Here is a 15,161-nt window from a genome sequence, read left to right on the forward strand (position 1 = left end):
ATTCCCAGCTCCTGGGGCTGCCATGCTGTGTCCCCTTTCCATACCCTGTCCTTGGATCTGTCTCCAAAGCCCTTTTTCCATGCCCATTTTCAGACAGCATTTCCCTCCCAGGGTGAGTCTGCAGCATCCTCGGGGCTGGGGGACAGCGGGTGAGGGTGTTGGGGTAAACCTCTGCTCTGGGCTGGAGGAGGTGGACTGGCAGTGGGATGAATGGGACAAATGGAATTGATGGGCTGAGCAAGTGGGATATGCAGGATGAGTGGGGCGAGTGGAAGGAGTGGGATGAGCCATTGAATGGGATGAGCCGTTGAGTGGGATGAGTGGGTTGAGCTGGATGAAAGGAACAAACAGGGTGAGTGGGATGGGCAGGATGAGTGGGACAAGCAGGTGAGTGGGATGAGCCATCAAATGGGATGAGTTGGATGAACTGGATCAATATAGTGAATAGGCTGGGTGGAATGAGGAGGATGAGTGGGAGAAGCAGTTTAGCAGGATGTGTGGGATAAGTGGAAGGAGTGTGATGTCCTTCTAGCCCACCCTCGCTCTCTCTACCTTCTTACTAGGCTGCAAATCCCCCTGCCAGCATCTGCTGCTGTCTCCTTGTCTTGGGAACATCTTCTTTTATCTCCTACAGCTTTCCCCTCACTGTTTCAGGGATGGACCTGTATTCCTAGCCCTAATAAAGTCACCACCCATATCCAGCTGCCACCTGTCCATTCCCACACCAAAAATGCCACTGGCATTTGATGCCCCAAGCAGACCCAAGGGACCCGCTCAGGCTCTGCCCCATCTTCCCCTGCCCCAGGGGGGCCACTGTGGAGGATCTGGTGGGACAGAGGGATGGCAGGACAGCCACCTGTCTGAGGCCTGGCTGTATTCTACAGTGCATGTGTCTCCAGTGTGAGTAAGTGACTGGAGATGCGGCCCTGTTGGAATAACATCCAGCGCCAATGTCTTCAGCTGGAAGCACCCTCACCACCAGCCACGCTCCCAGTGCCACTTGGATGTGACCCCATGGCCAAGTATGCTCCCAGGGTGGGTGGGTAGCATGGCCCTGTGAGGGGCTGCTGTCCTGGATGGAGTCATGGGGTGCATGACAATCCCCAGGTCTGGTTATCAGGAACAGAGCCTGGAGCCACCTGGCAAAGCTGGGAGCAGAGAAAGAGCAAATCCCAACACCATTATCCAGTGTCTGATTCGGAGCATCTGCTATTTCCATCATAACATCATCCTTATCCCAGTCTCCCAGACCAGGCCTGGAGGCAGGAGCAGAGCTGGGAGGGTCACACCACAGAGCCCCCTGTGCCCCCCAGTTTTTCCTTGTGTCCATCCCAACACCTCTGTCCCTCCATGAGATTGTAATCCCCAGATGAGCTTTCATCCCTCTCCTTGTCCCATTTCTCTTCCCACTGGTGCTTTATGGCATGGCTAGCACTGAGGGCAGTGCCTCCTGTCCCTTTTGGGGACCTCCCACCTCCCCACATGGTGGACATTGATCAACACAGGAGGATTTGGCTCCAAAAAAGGCACCAGGCAGACTGGAAGCCACTAAAGGGGTCTGGGAGCAGAAGGACCCGTGCCATGGCAGGGCTCAGAGAGGATGGGTGCTGCAGTGCCCTTCTCCAGGACATCAACCTCCAGTAATCCCCTGCTGTGCTCTTGTCTCTCTGCAGGATGCTCTGCTGAGCCTGGGTGCTGCTCTTGATGCCACCACCCTGCGTGATGCCCTCCGCCACGCCCTGGTCACCCTGCTGCCCGCTGTGGTAGGTGGGGGATGCATCTACATTCCCTGGGGGGGTTTGGGAAGAATGTGGAGCAGAGCATCCTCCTTGGGTGGGTGGGGGTTATGGGGTTGCTGAGACCCCCTGGATTGTGGGGAGCTCAGGAGGGAGTAGAGAGTGGATTATCTGCTGATTGATGCTGGGGTTCAGTCTGGGGTGATGTCTCTTTATCCCCAGCCCGTTGCAGGGTTCTCCCCCTGTATGGGCCACCTGTCACCAGCAGGGTGCTGGTGGTGACTCTGGTGCTCACAGTGGCCCCAGGGTGCTGGTGGCCCTGATGCCAGTGCCATTTCATGGCTGAGTGTGAACGGTGCACACGTGTACAGGCATGTGTGCACACCTGCACGTGACTCTGTGTGTGAGCAGGGGTGTATTTGTCAACGTGTGCTTGTGCACCCGTGGGTGTGCACACACGTTTGCACACACGTGTGTGCTGCCCCTCTCCCCCAGGAGCATGTCTATATCTACCTGCTGGATGGGGACACACGGCTGCTCTGCGATGACCCCCCCCACGAGCTGCCACACAACGGGAAGCTCAGGTGAGTTCGACCGCCTCCCCAGCCCTGGGCACGGGCACGCAGTGTGGCCCAGCTGCTGTGCACAAACAGGCAGGAGGGTTTCCATCCCTGTCCCCATCTCCAGCCTCATTCCATCTCCATACTTGTGGCTTTCCCTTCCCATCCTGGATGTGCACACATGCACAGGGGCTATGTGTATGTACAGGGACACGCGTGTTGCCACGGGCTGCGTGCGTGCAGGAAGACACACGTTGCACAGTCCTTGAGCCTGTCCCTATCCCGTGGGTGTCTCTGCCCAGGGGTTACCCCTTCCTGGGGGGTGCTCAAAGTATCCCTGTCCCCACAGAGATGCTGTGCAGAAGCAGAAGCGGCTGGAATGTGGGGGGCTGCTCCCTGCCGAGCTCCCTGGCCGGCACCTGGGACCCCTGGCAGCGCCCCTGGCCCCTGGCACACAAGGTGGGAGCTGTGGGAAGGGGGGTCTTGGTGGACATAGATGGGGTATGGACATAGGGCTGGGTGGTAGGTAGGGAGGGGGACTGAGATGTGAATGGATGGATGGATGGAGCTGAGGGATGGATGATGGATGGATGGATAGGTGGATGAGTGGATGGATGGATGGATGGATGGGATGGATGGATGGATGATGGATGGATGATGGATGGATGGATGGATGGATGGATGGATGGATGATGGATGGATAGATGGATGAATGGATGGATGGAGCTGAGGGATGGATGATGGATGGATGGATGGATGGATGATGGATGGATGATGGATGGAGGACGGATGGGTGGATGGGTGGATGGATGGATGGATGGATGGGATGGATGATGGATGGATGGATGGATGGATGGATGGATGGATGGATGGGATGGATGGATGGATGGATGCATGGATGGGTGGATGAGTGGATGGATGGATGGATGGATGGATGGATGGATGGATGGATGGATGGATGGATGGATAGAATCAAGGATGGATGCATGGATGAATGGATGGATGGAGCTGAGGGATGGATGATGGGTGGATGAGTGGATGCATGGATGGATGATGGATGGATGGATGGGATGGATGGATGGATGGATGGTTGGATGCATGGATGGATGCATGGATGGATGCATGGATGGTCTGTCCATGGGTGGTAGGAGGCAGTGGCTGAAACAACAGTGCGTGGGTGAGTGATGCATCAACAGGTGGGCAGAAACAGGGTGCAGGCATGAGGGACAGGTGAACACTGAGGCTGAGGGGTGTTCTCAGGGACAATAAGATGGATAGATGGCTGGCTGACTGGCTGGCTAGCTGGGTGGGTTATGACACATCAGGATGTAATGGGGACACGCATCCCAAGAGCTGAGTTCCACAGCTTCAGGCTGTCTCTGGGGCCCACCTGGGACCGACACTCTCTTGCTTGCAGTGCTCATCATCCCGCTGGTGGACAAGAACTGTGGGGCCGTGGTATGCGTCATCCTGGTGAGTGGAGGAACGTGGGCAGGGCTCTGGGGACAGGACCTGGACATGAGGGTCCTGACATCACTCCTGCTCCAGGTACACTGTGGCCAGCTGAGTGACTCAGATGAGCAGAACCTGCATGCGTTAGAGAGACATGTGAGTGACTCCTTCTGAACTGTGGATCTGCCACCTGGGGACCTACCACCCTTTCTCCCAGCCCTGCTGTTCCTTGTCCCTTCTGCCCAACCTTGCAGGCCCTGGTGGCATTCCGGCGCCTGCAAGCCCTGCAGAAGTTGCAGCCCTGGCCCCAGGTCAGCCTCTCCACCAGCTCCTCCCAGACCTCTCTGGCCAAGCCTGAGAAGGCACCTGACAGCAGCTATAATGACCTAGACTGCAAGATCCTGCAGCTCTGTGGTGAGTGGGGGGATATTGGGAAGGGTGGGGTGTGTGGGCAGGGTGAAGCCATGCTCAGCCCCTCACAGCACTGTGACCCTCATACAGGTGAGCTGTATGACCTGGATGCCGCCTCCCTGCAGCTCAAGGTCATCAACTACGTGAGTAGTTACTCCACCAGCTCCCTGTCCCCATCTGCCCACAGCCCCAGGACACACCAGGGAGCCCTGTTTTATTTCAAAACAAGAAAATCCCCCAAAGCCAAGTAAAGCCTCAGGCATTGGCTTTGGAGCCATCATTAGTGACCAGAATGATCTGCCTTATAACAACCACCAGTAGACTCCAGAGTTAACAGTGCCACTCTCATGCCAAAAACTCCTTGAGAGAACGTACAGGTTCTTCTCCTGCTCTGTTATTCTGTACCTCAGTATTACCCTCAGTAGTGTCCAGACAGAACAGCCTTCCTTCCACTTGCCATCAGTAGTTTCCAGAGTGAACCTGCTCAGTCACGGGGAGGAGGTTCTAGGGAGGGACACTTAGTTCTCTGTGGCATGTGTGGGCGCCCTGGGCACAGGGAAGCAGAGGAGGGGCTGGGTTCTACCTGGGGAGTGCTCGGGGCAGGCTGGGGTGCTGACCCTCCCCTTACTCCCCAGCTGAAGCAGGAGACCCAGTCTCTGTGCTGCTGCCTCCTGCTCGTCTCCGAGGACAACCACCAGCTCTTCTGCCAGGTAGGTGCCACTGGGACAGTCCCCAACCCTGACCCCCACAGAGGATTACAGGCACCCCCTGACATGGTGTCTTCCTCATGGGCACCCACTCCTTCCCATCTTTTCCAGGTGGTGGGGGACCGTGTCCTGGATGAGGAAATCAGCTTTTCAGTGAGCAGGGGGAGGTGGTGAGGGGTTGGGAGGTCAGGGGGGTGGGCAATGGGTGCCATGAGCTAACATGTTCCCTTTCCCTGCAGCTTACCTTTGGGCGCCTGGGGCAGGTGGTGGAGGATAAGAAGCCCATCACCTTGAAGGACATCAGTGAGGTGGGTACCAGCTGTGTGCCTTCCACACCTGGGGACATGGGTGTCACCCCAGTGTCCCATGGGGCTTCCTGAAGTGGGCCAGAGGTGCTGGTTCTAGCCCCGTGTTGCCTCTCCCTGCAGGAGGAGCACAAGCAGCTGAGCAGCATGTTGGGCTGCGAGGTCACCTCCATGCTTTGCGTCCCTGTCATTAGCCGGGCCACCTCCCAGGTGGTGGCACTGGCCTGCGCCTTCAACAAACTGAGTGGGGAGAGGTGAGCAGCATTTTGGCTGGGACTCTCTGTGGGCCTACACCCCCTCACTTTTGGGGTGCTGGACCATTGTCACTATGGAGAAGGGGGGGACCGATGGGGACAGACAACTGAGGTGTGCCCTCGCCAGCTACACAGACACGGATGAGCACAAGATCCAGCACTGCTTCTGCTACACCTCCACAGTGCTCACGAGCACCTTGGCCTTCCAGAAGGAGCAGAAGCTCAAGTGTGAGTGCCAGGTGAGCATGTGCAGGGCCGTACCACATGCGTGTGTGTGCCCCAGCTTGCACTAGTCACTAATGGCATTCTCTCTGTCCCCTCAGGCCCTGCTGCAGGTGGCCAAGAACCTCTTCACCCACTTGGGTAGGTGTGCTGTGGAACACCCATGGTGAGGGAGTGGAATGGGGAATGGATGACCACCCCCCAGCCCTGGAGGGTGGTGGCAATGGGGTCTCTGTCCCCAGCCAGGGAGAACCTTGTCCCCTTGCTGGGGAATGGTGACAGAAGGGTGATATGAGGTGGCACAGAACCTAGCATGCACTGATGCTGCATGGCTGCATGCATGCATGTAGCATGACCATAGGGCTCTTAGAAACACGTGTGCACGTGTGCAGCTGTATGTGCTGCTCACACGTGCACATGCCCCACACATCCCCCAGCCCTCTGTGCCTCCCAGACCTCCTGCCAGGACCCTGAGCTAAACCCTGCCCTCTGCTTTCATTGCATGAGTGAGGAATGAGGGGGCAGTGCTGCCTGGCTGGGGGTCCCTGACCCTTCACTGCTACCCCTGCAGATGATGTCTCTGTCCTGCTGCAGGAGATCATTACGGAGGCCCGGAACCTCAGCAATGCTGAGATGTGAGTGGCAGTGGTGGGACACGTGGGTGAGGGGACACAGGGGGGACACTGAGCCCCCCTGGGGGTGAGAATGGCAGCGGTGTGTCTTGCAGATGTTCTGTGTTCCTGCTGGACCGGCTCAGTCACGAGCTGGTGGCCAAGGTGTTCGATGGTGGAGTGGTGGATGACGAGGTGAGCACAGGATGGAGTTGGGGGGCCTGGGGTTGTGTCCCTCCCCCCAGGCTTGCTGGTGATCCTCTTCCCCTGCCCACAGAGCTACGAGATCCGCATCCCAGCAGACCAGGGCATTGCTGGGCATGTGGCCACCACTGGCAAGATCCTAAACATCAAGGATGCCTACTCACACCCGCTCTTCTACCGTGGGGTGGATGACAGCACCGGCTTCCGCACCCGCAACATCCTTTGCTTCCCCATCAAGAATGAGAGCCAGGGTGAGAGAGTGATGGGGACACACTGGGAAGAGGGTGGCACAGGTCTGGCCCAGCAGGTGTCTTAGTCAGCACATGGTGGTTTGGTACGTGGACATGACACTGTCCCTGGCATGCAGGCACAGGCACAGCATCATCCCCAGCCTGTGGGCATGAATCCTGTTCAAGCACAGGGGCACAGTCCTGGCTCAGCACTGTGCCCAGCATGTGAACACCATTCTGTCCCCAGCCCATAGGCAGAGCACTGCCCCAGCACCCTGTCCCAGTCCCACAGTCACAGTCCTGTCCCCAGCATCAGGGCAGCATTCTGTGACACGAATGTGGGCATGGTCCTGTCCTGACCCTTGGGCTCAGTGCTGTCTCCTGGCACAAGGGCACAGTTCCTGGGTGTGATCCTGTCCCCCTGCAAACACACACAGCACTGACCCCAGCACACAAACGTGACCTTATCCTAGTCCATGGGCTCAGCATGGTCCCTAGGCATGATCCTGTCCCCGTACAGACACTCAGCACTGTCCTCCAGCCCATGGGCACCGCACTGTCCACAGACTGTGGGTGTCACGCTGTCCCCAACCCACTGTCCCTGCTACTCAGGCACACCCCTGCCCTAAGCCCAGGGACACAGTGCTGTCCCCAGCATACAGACATGACCCTGTTCCCACCCCTGCTGTCCCCCCTCTGCTCCAGAGGTAATTGGGGTGGCAGAGCTGGTCAACAAGATCAACGGCCCTTGGTTCAGCAAGTTCGACGAGGACCTGGCCACCGCCTTCTCCATCTACTGCGGCATCAGCATCGCCCATGTATGTACTGAGGGGTCCTCCACTTGGAGGGTGTCACACACAAGGTGGGCTCCCAGCTCTGCCACAGCACAGAGGGATGGGGATGGGGGATGTGTTTGTGTGGTACCTATTCTTTGGGGACAAGTGGTGGTGGCCATGGGATGGGAAGGGAATTAATGAGCACAAAGATGTGCTGTGGTGCCAGGGTGAGCTTTGGGGTGCTGGAGGGTGTCTGCCCACCCCCAGCACTCCCATACCCTGTTCCTGCCCCACAGTCCCTGCTGTACAAGAAGGTGAATGAGGCACAGTACCGAAGCCACCTGGCCAATGAGATGATGATGTACCACATGAAGGTGAGGTAGCACGAGGACAAGGACAGGGCTGGGGACCCCCTCTGCCAGCATGGTGCCTCCACACTTTATCCCAGGGTGGTCACACAGTTGGGTGGTGGTTGGGTGATACCCTAGGGCTCTCTGCTCTCACTGGCTGGTGAGAGGTTCATGTGGCCTTTGGGACACCTGGTGACCTGGTGACAGTGTGGGTCACTGGCTATGGCTCCTGCAGGTGTCTGATGATGAGTACACCAAACTGCTGAGTGAGGGCATCCAGCCCGTGTCCACCATTGACCCCAACTTTGCCAGCTTCACCTACACACCACGCTCACTGCCTGAGGATGACACCTCCATGGTGAGGACCACGGAGACAACTCTCAACTGCCACCATCCCCTGCCTGGCCTTGGTCGGGTCATATATCCTAAACCTGGAGTGTTGGGGTGTTGGGGTGAAGGGTTGCACCTCTGAGCATCTTCCTGCTAAGCAGGGGGAGGGGTGGCTTGCGGGGGACCTTGCTGGGCATGGTCATTCCTTGCCACTCATCATATCCCTTCTGCCAGGCCATCCTGAGCATGCTCCAAGACATGAATTTCATCAACACCTACAAGATGGACCGTCAGACGCTCACCAGGTGAGTCCTTATCCCTGTCCACTTTCCCTGTCTCCATCCTCATTTCCATCCCCATCCACCTATCTCATCCCCTCCATCTCCTTCCCCATCCTTGTCCACACCCATGTCCCTGTCCCTATCCACATCCTCATCACCGTCCACCTTCTCTGTCTCCTGTCTGAATCCTCATCCCTATCCCTATGCCCACCCCCATGCAGATAACTGTCTACTTTCCCTGTCCCTATCCGTCCCATCCCCATGCCATCCTCATCTTCATCCCCATGCCCACGCCTGTGCCTGCCTGGTAGACACCTGGCAAGGTGGAGGTCCCTGTGGGGTGAGTCCCACCCTGCATGGCTTTGCCCTGTCCAGGTTCTGCCTGATGGTAAAGAAGGGGTACCGTGACCCTCCCTACCACAACTGGATGCATGCATTCTCCGTCTCCCACTTCTGCTACCTGCTCTACAAGAACCTGGAGCTCGTTAACTACCTGGAGTAAGGCCAGGTGCTATCCCTGCCCCTGTTCTCCAAGCCCTGGCCTGGCTGGGGTGCTCCCTGCTCTCCTGCCTGCCTCAGTTTCCCTCCTCTCCCTCCCCAGAGACATTGAGATCTTTGCCCTCTTCATCTCCTGCATGTGCCATGACCTGGACCACAGAGGAACAAATAACTCCTTCCAGGTGGCCTCGGTGAGCTGAGCCCAGAGCTGGGATGGGCAAGGGGGAAGGAGAGGTATGGGGACAGCTGTGGGGGTCTTCACCCCATAGTTCCATCATTCTGGCTGCTCTGCCTTGCAGAAATCGGTCCTGGCCGCGCTCTACAGTTCAGAGGGCTCTGTCATGGAGGTAAGATCCCCCAAATCTCTCATTGCCCATCTCTCCTGGGTTCTGGCTGTGTGGCAGCATCCTTGCCTGCTCCCTGCCTGCTTTCATGGTCCTGGCTTCTCCCACAGAGGCATCACTTCGCCCAAGCCATTGCTATCCTCAATAGCCAAGGCTGCAACATCTTTGACCACTTCTCAAGAAAGGTGAGCCCCCCACCTTAACACCTCTCTCATGCCACCCCCTGCCCATGCTGAGCCCCTGCGTCCTCTCCAGACCTCCTGCTCCCCATCCCTGGATCCCAGGGGATGTGGGAGCTGGCAGGGGCACAGAGCTGGTCATGGCAGCTGCCTTGCCCACAGGACTACCAGCGCATGCTGGACTTGATGCGGGACATCATCTTGGCCACTGACCTGGCCCACCACCTCCGCATCTTCAAGGATCTCCAAAAAATGGCAGAAGGTGAAGATCCTGGGATGGAGATTGGGATTGGGATTTGAGGGGTGGTAGGAACTCACCCCACCAAGGCTGGGAGGTGGCACAGGAGGTTCTTATGTCAGGGGTGATAAGGGCTGGGACATGACACACAAGGTTCTGGCTGTCCCCAAAGTGCTCATGTATGGCATGATGGGGGCTATGGAGCTCTGTCCTGAGCTCCCCATCCCAACCCCGGCCTCACACTCTGCCCACAGTGGGATATGACCCCAAGAACAAGCAGCACCGCAGCTTGCTGCTCTGCCTGCTCATGACCTCCTGTGACCTATCTGACCAGACCAAGGGCTGGAAGACCACCAGGAAGATTGCAGTGAGTGCCACACCATGGAGCTAACCCCCCTGAGTGCCACCTCACAACCCACCTAGGCCACCTGCGTATCCCTAGGGACACACCTGCCCCTCATGGAGTGGGTTCCTCCATGCAGGACCCTGGACCATGCAGAACCCAGTCCCTCCAAGCCAGACCGTATCCCTGCTTTATTCAGAGCTGTGGGGAGGAATCTGGAGGGCAGTGGGGATGGGGGATCATCCCAGGCTGCACCCCTTGTGCTGACACCTGTCTCTTGCAGGAGCTGATCTACAAGGAGTTCTTCTCCCAGGGTGACCTGGTAGGTACCACCTAACAGGGTTGGGCTTGGCCAATGCTCCTAGAAAGCACCAATGGGATGGAGGTGTGGGCAGTGAGCAGAGAATGGGGGAATGGGGGAAAAGCACCACTGGCACTGACCCTCCTCGCCACCCATGCAGGAGAAAGCCATGGGGAACAGCCCTCTTGAGATGATGGACCGGGAGAAGGCCTACATCCCCGAGCTGCAGATCAGCTTCATGGAGCACATTGCCATGCCCATCTACAAGTGAGCCCCAATGCTGGAGCTGGGATGGGGAGGACCCCCTGCCACCCCCACCTCCCTTAGGGTGGGATGGGGTGCTGTGTGGCGAGTCTTGCAGATGCTGGGGGGCGTTCCAAGGTTGCACTCAACTAAGGGGGTTGCATTGAAGTAAGGGGGTGCAGCCCTGTGCTGATTGAACGTGTCCCCCACTCCCCAGATTGCTGCAGGATCTCTTCCCCAAGGCAGCGGAGCTCTACGAGCGGGTGGCCAGCAACCGGGAGCAGTGGACCAAGGTCTCCCACAAATTCACCATCCGGGGGTTGCCCAGTAACAACTCCCTGGACTTTTTGGATGAGGAATATGACCCACAGGTCCCTGACCCCCAGCTCAATGGCTGCCTGGAATCTGAGGTGGGGCAGCCCCCCGAGACTGGGGCCGAGTGAAGAAGGCGATGGGGGGCCACAGCCATGGCTGGGCTGGGAGCATCCCCAAGCCTCATCCCCCAGCCTGTGGGGAGGAGGTTTGGGGGGATATCGGTGAATCTGGACTACCACGGCAACAGCTGTGTGCTGCCAGCAGCCGCCACTGTTCCTTCCTCACCACTGGGTGACTATCTCCTCCGTCCGAGGCAGATGTTCAGGTGTCCCGTCCACCCGGTGGTCCATGGGACACTGCCTTGGTGGCTGGAGCACCAAAGGACACAGTGGGGCTGGGGGATGGATGTGCTTTAAGCTGCCTTAAGACTGCAGGTCCTGTCCCCGTGGGGTGACAATAAGAATTATGTCCTTGGTGGAAGCACCCAGAGGGGTCGGGCACCATGACATGGGTGTGCATGGGTTAGCAGGACAGAGGGGGGTGGTGGTGTGGGGCAGTGGGAGAGCTGTGGGGGGGCTGTAGAGTGTATGGGGGGTGTTGCCATGGACCACGGATCAGGTCCACAGAAGAAGGTTGGCTCCAGCTGGAGGAGGGAAGAGACACCAGAGTGGGATGGCCACAGCCATGGGGATGTGCCTGCATCCCCTGCTGGGTTCCACACTAGAGAACCAGCTGCAGCCCCACCCCTCTAGGACCCCATAACCCATTCATCCATGGAAGGGCTCGTATCGCTCACATAGCCCAGTCCCATGCAACCACACAACCACGTCCCCTAAAAGGGCTACACGCTTGCCAAGGCTGGGGGTCCTGCTGCTGGTCTGCACGCACAGGGGAGACTGTGCTCCACAGAGGGTTCATCTGGTCCCATATATCACCTTCTGGTCCCATACATGCCCTTACCATAAGCAGAGGAACACAGGTGTTCCTGTGAGGTGTCCACCCAGGCGCCTCCTTACTAGAAGCAGCTTTTTTGGTGGTGACCATGTTGTGAGCATCCCTAGCTCACAGTGGCTTCACAACTGCTGCCATACCAACCTCTGTGCACAGATCCTGCTGACATTTTGGGATCCTTCTGGTCTTGTGGATCACTGGACGTGAACCTCAGTGGTCTCCTGTGGTCCCTCTGGTCCTGCAGACCACCGTGCATCGACCCTACCATTTTCCTGTGGCCCCTCCACGCACAGATGCTGTTGGTCTACCATGGTTGATCTGGTCATGCATGGACCCTGGTGTTTTCCCTTCTTGTCCTGACTGCCATGCATGCACCCCACCAACCTCCTGTGGTTTTTCTGCTCCTGTGGACCACTGTGCATGGACCCCAATGCCTTCCTCTGTGTCCTACAGACCACTGTGGTGGTCAAAGCCACTCGAAACACCCTTGAGCAGGGGAACTGTACTGAGCAGCTTGCCCTGCTGGGGCAGAGCTGAAGAGGGGGCTGGGACTGAGTAGGTGTGCTCAGTATTGAGGGATTAGGGTGCACTGAGCCCTCAGGCTGCATCATCCAGCTTGTGGGTGCTGGATGAGTCCACCACCACACCAGGGAAAGGCGATGGGAGCAGCATGGTAAAATTCCAGCACTGCTGGCATTGGTGTTGGCTGTGTTGGGATCAAGAGTGCACATGGGGCCATTTGCCACCCCACCCCCCCTCCTCTGCAGTAACCCATGGCACCATCCCAAGTGGTGCCACAGCAGGTCCCTCCTGGATTTGGGCTGCACAGTGGCTGCTTCTCTCCGTGGCTTTGTAAGCAATGACTTGCCTGTGTTCTTGGGATACCTGGAGTGTGTGTCTGCAGGAGTAATGGGAGACCTCAACGCTGAGCTGCTCCATGTGGCTGAAGTGACCTGAATTCCTTTTGCCTTACCTACTCGGAGATGCCTTTAGTGAGATGCTTTGCCCAAACCCTGGTGGGACCCACCTGGTGACTGAGTCTGTCTGCTGGCCCATGGTTTTGCCTCCAAGCCCCCCTTAAACCCTCCCCCCCACCCCACACTGCCATAGGGGTGCCCAGAAGGCAGCAAATCCCCAAGATGCAAGAGGAGGACAGAAGCTCCATCCCTGTCATGACGCTGGAACAGCCCTGGTACCAATGTGCCAGCAGGTACAACTGTTCAAAGACAGTCCCTGCATCCCAGTGCTGATCCAGGGATGCCTGACATTGCACAGATCTCTCCATCCAATAGATGTGGGGGTGTCCTGCACTTGGGTTCTGCATCCCGGGTACCACACCATGGTGGGGGCACACAGGGATGCCCGTTTCCCAGCCGTATTCCACTTTTCCAGCCCCTGCTGCTGGTGTGTGTAGGTAGCCAATGCTTTCCCAGCTCCTGCCCCTGTATATACCCCTCTGGATACTGAGGAGTGCAGTTTGCACCCAGCCCAGCTCACCCATGAGTGTGCACAGGCGTGTGTGGGTGTGCAAACCTCCTCCAGCTTTTCTGTCCTTCTGTCTTGCGGCACTGGTTGTTCTGGACTCCAATGGAGCCTAAGGAGGAGATGACTTCTCTTTCTTCCTCTCCTCCTCCTTCTTTTCTTACTCTTCTTTTCTTCCTCCTTCTCTTCTTCCTCCTCCTGCCCCTACTGTTTCTCCTCCTCCTGCTCCTTCTTTATTATTATTTCTCTTTTTTTGGTGGGTTTTGGTTTTCCTAAATAAATTTCATATGTCAACCTCCCTGTGACGGGTTGGTGGGTGGCCTTGTTGGGGTCTGGGGAGCTCCAATTAAAACTTATAAACACCAAAATCAACTTCAGGGGAAGAATCCTGCTCTGACTCCCAGGAAGCTCCATCCCCTCCATAAATGTTCCACTCTCACAGAATGCTCCAATGCCCCAGCATTCACTGATCCCCTCTGAGTGCTCCAGCTGCTCTTGTCCTTCCCCTGTGCTCTGCTCCCTTCTGAGATGTTCCAGAACCCCAGCATGCTCCAACCCCCTGGGATGCTCTTTTCATCTATATCTGCCAGGTTGGGGACCCCCATGCCTAGACAGGAGCCATGTCCAGACACATCCAGCCTGGCAGCAGGGGGAGCTGGGCCTAGGGCAGGATCCAGTTTAAGATGGGACTGCAGTGGGATTCCAGGCTGGGATGCAGCATGAGGCCTGTATCAGAACCCCTCTGTTCCTGGGCTGGGACTGGGGCAGAATCCAGCTGCTCCTCTGGCTCCTGCAGCCATCCTGCACAACCCCAGGAGGGACCCCCTAGTCTGCCCATCGTCCATGCATCAGGGCTGCAGCTTTCATTCCTGCCATCTGGCCAAGGAGCACTTTATTATACAAAATCAATGCAGCACTTTCATCCCAGCCCAATCTGACAGCTTTTGGGCATTTGATACCCAGAGGAAAAGTCCCCAGAGAATTTGGTGCTGGCACGCTCTGGTGCTCCATGAGCTGCCAAAATTGGGGTGAAAAACTGCCCAAACTACCAAATGCACCCATCCTGCTCCCAACAGCGATTCAAATCCTGGGATTAAATCCTTTAATCCTGCAAAGTAGTCCCAGAGCAGGGCTTATGGTCCTCAGGCAGGAGCTGCCCCACTTTCTGCCACCGATGGCTCTGTTCCCTTAGGTGACATCCCCTCCTGGATGTGACAGGGTATCACAGCCTTCCTTCCAGACCCTGACCGCAGCCTCGGCCCTTCATTTCCTGCTGTCCTTTTGTCCTCGTCGATCCCTAAGGTGGGGTTCAGGTTTCTCCAAGTGTCCCTACAGTGGGGTACAAGAGACACCACGTGTTTAACCTCTGTCCCCCACGATGGCCGTGTAGGGGGGGGGGGGATAGGAAGGGGATGCTCCAACTGGGGATGGACACAGCACTGGAATCACCTGAAACGCAGGAGGCGGGCGGGAGGGACACGCTCCATGGGGGAGGGAGGACATGTCCCTGCAGAGGGAAAGCGGATTCTATGGGAGGAGGGGAGGGACACCTCGGGGGCGGCGTGTTCGCAAGTGCGTGTGTACATGTGTGTGCACATGTGTGTACAAGCCATGTCCGTGTACACAGACGCCTGTATTTGTGTTCACAGCCGTGTGTCTGTGCTCACGTACCTGTCCCCGTGGACACGCAGGTCTTTGTGTCTCCGGTCCCACGCGTGTCTCTCTGAGGGGGTCCCCCCCGCCATTGCCGCGTGTCGCCGCTGGGGGGCGCGCCGAGCCGTGTGCGCGCTCCCGCCGCTCTCGGCTGAGGGGGGGTGCGCGCTCGTGTGTCCCCGCGC

At 57.6% G+C, this 15,161-nt stretch overlaps 1 protein-coding gene and 1 non-coding gene across 3 annotated transcripts in view; both read left to right on the top strand.

Annotated features, from left to right (window-relative positions):
- PDE2A (phosphodiesterase 2A) overlaps positions 1–13,621 on the top strand; it is a 39,539-nt gene extending 25,918 nt beyond the window's left edge. For both annotated transcript variants that reach the window (XM_030257082.4, XM_030257005.4), the window contains 29 exons: positions 1,674–1,763; positions 2,232–2,320; positions 2,646–2,755; positions 3,714–3,769; positions 3,845–3,904; positions 4,003–4,162; positions 4,250–4,302; positions 4,795–4,869; positions 4,978–5,019; positions 5,106–5,174; positions 5,295–5,425; positions 5,553–5,664; positions 5,749–5,788; positions 6,219–6,282; positions 6,375–6,453; positions 6,536–6,713; positions 7,398–7,510; positions 7,765–7,842; positions 8,054–8,176; positions 8,383–8,453; positions 8,805–8,927; positions 9,031–9,118; positions 9,227–9,274; positions 9,382–9,456; positions 9,613–9,712; positions 9,943–10,055; positions 10,315–10,353; positions 10,493–10,599; positions 10,793–13,621. In XM_030257082.4, coding sequence (XP_030112942.2) covers positions 1,674–1,763; positions 2,232–2,320; positions 2,646–2,755; positions 3,714–3,769; positions 3,845–3,904; positions 4,003–4,162; positions 4,250–4,302; positions 4,795–4,869; positions 4,978–5,019; positions 5,106–5,174; positions 5,295–5,425; positions 5,553–5,664; positions 5,749–5,788; positions 6,219–6,282; positions 6,375–6,453; positions 6,536–6,713; positions 7,398–7,510; positions 7,765–7,842; positions 8,054–8,176; positions 8,383–8,453; positions 8,805–8,927; positions 9,031–9,118; positions 9,227–9,274; positions 9,382–9,456; positions 9,613–9,712; positions 9,943–10,055; positions 10,315–10,353; positions 10,493–10,599; positions 10,793–11,018 — 2,712 coding nt within the window. In that variant the 3' untranslated portion in view covers positions 11,019–13,621. The remainder of the gene's footprint in view (positions 1–1,673; positions 1,764–2,231; positions 2,321–2,645; positions 2,756–3,713; positions 3,770–3,844; positions 3,905–4,002; positions 4,163–4,249; positions 4,303–4,794; positions 4,870–4,977; positions 5,020–5,105; positions 5,175–5,294; positions 5,426–5,552; positions 5,665–5,748; positions 5,789–6,218; positions 6,283–6,374; positions 6,454–6,535; positions 6,714–7,397; positions 7,511–7,764; positions 7,843–8,053; positions 8,177–8,382; positions 8,454–8,804; positions 8,928–9,030; positions 9,119–9,226; positions 9,275–9,381; positions 9,457–9,612; positions 9,713–9,942; positions 10,056–10,314; positions 10,354–10,492; positions 10,600–10,792) is intronic.
- Positions 865–949, top strand: MIR139 (microRNA mir-139). The gene is given in 1 exon segment (NR_048998.1): positions 865–949. It is a non-coding gene; the product is annotated as a microRNA mir-139 (primary transcript).
- Positions 13,622–15,161: the final 1,540 nt, after the last annotated feature.

This window comes from Taeniopygia guttata, chromosome 1 (assembly GCF_048771995.1).
Source record: "Taeniopygia guttata chromosome 1, bTaeGut7.mat, whole genome shotgun sequence".
Taxonomy (NCBI): Eukaryota; Metazoa; Chordata; class Aves; order Passeriformes; family Estrildidae; genus Taeniopygia; species Taeniopygia guttata.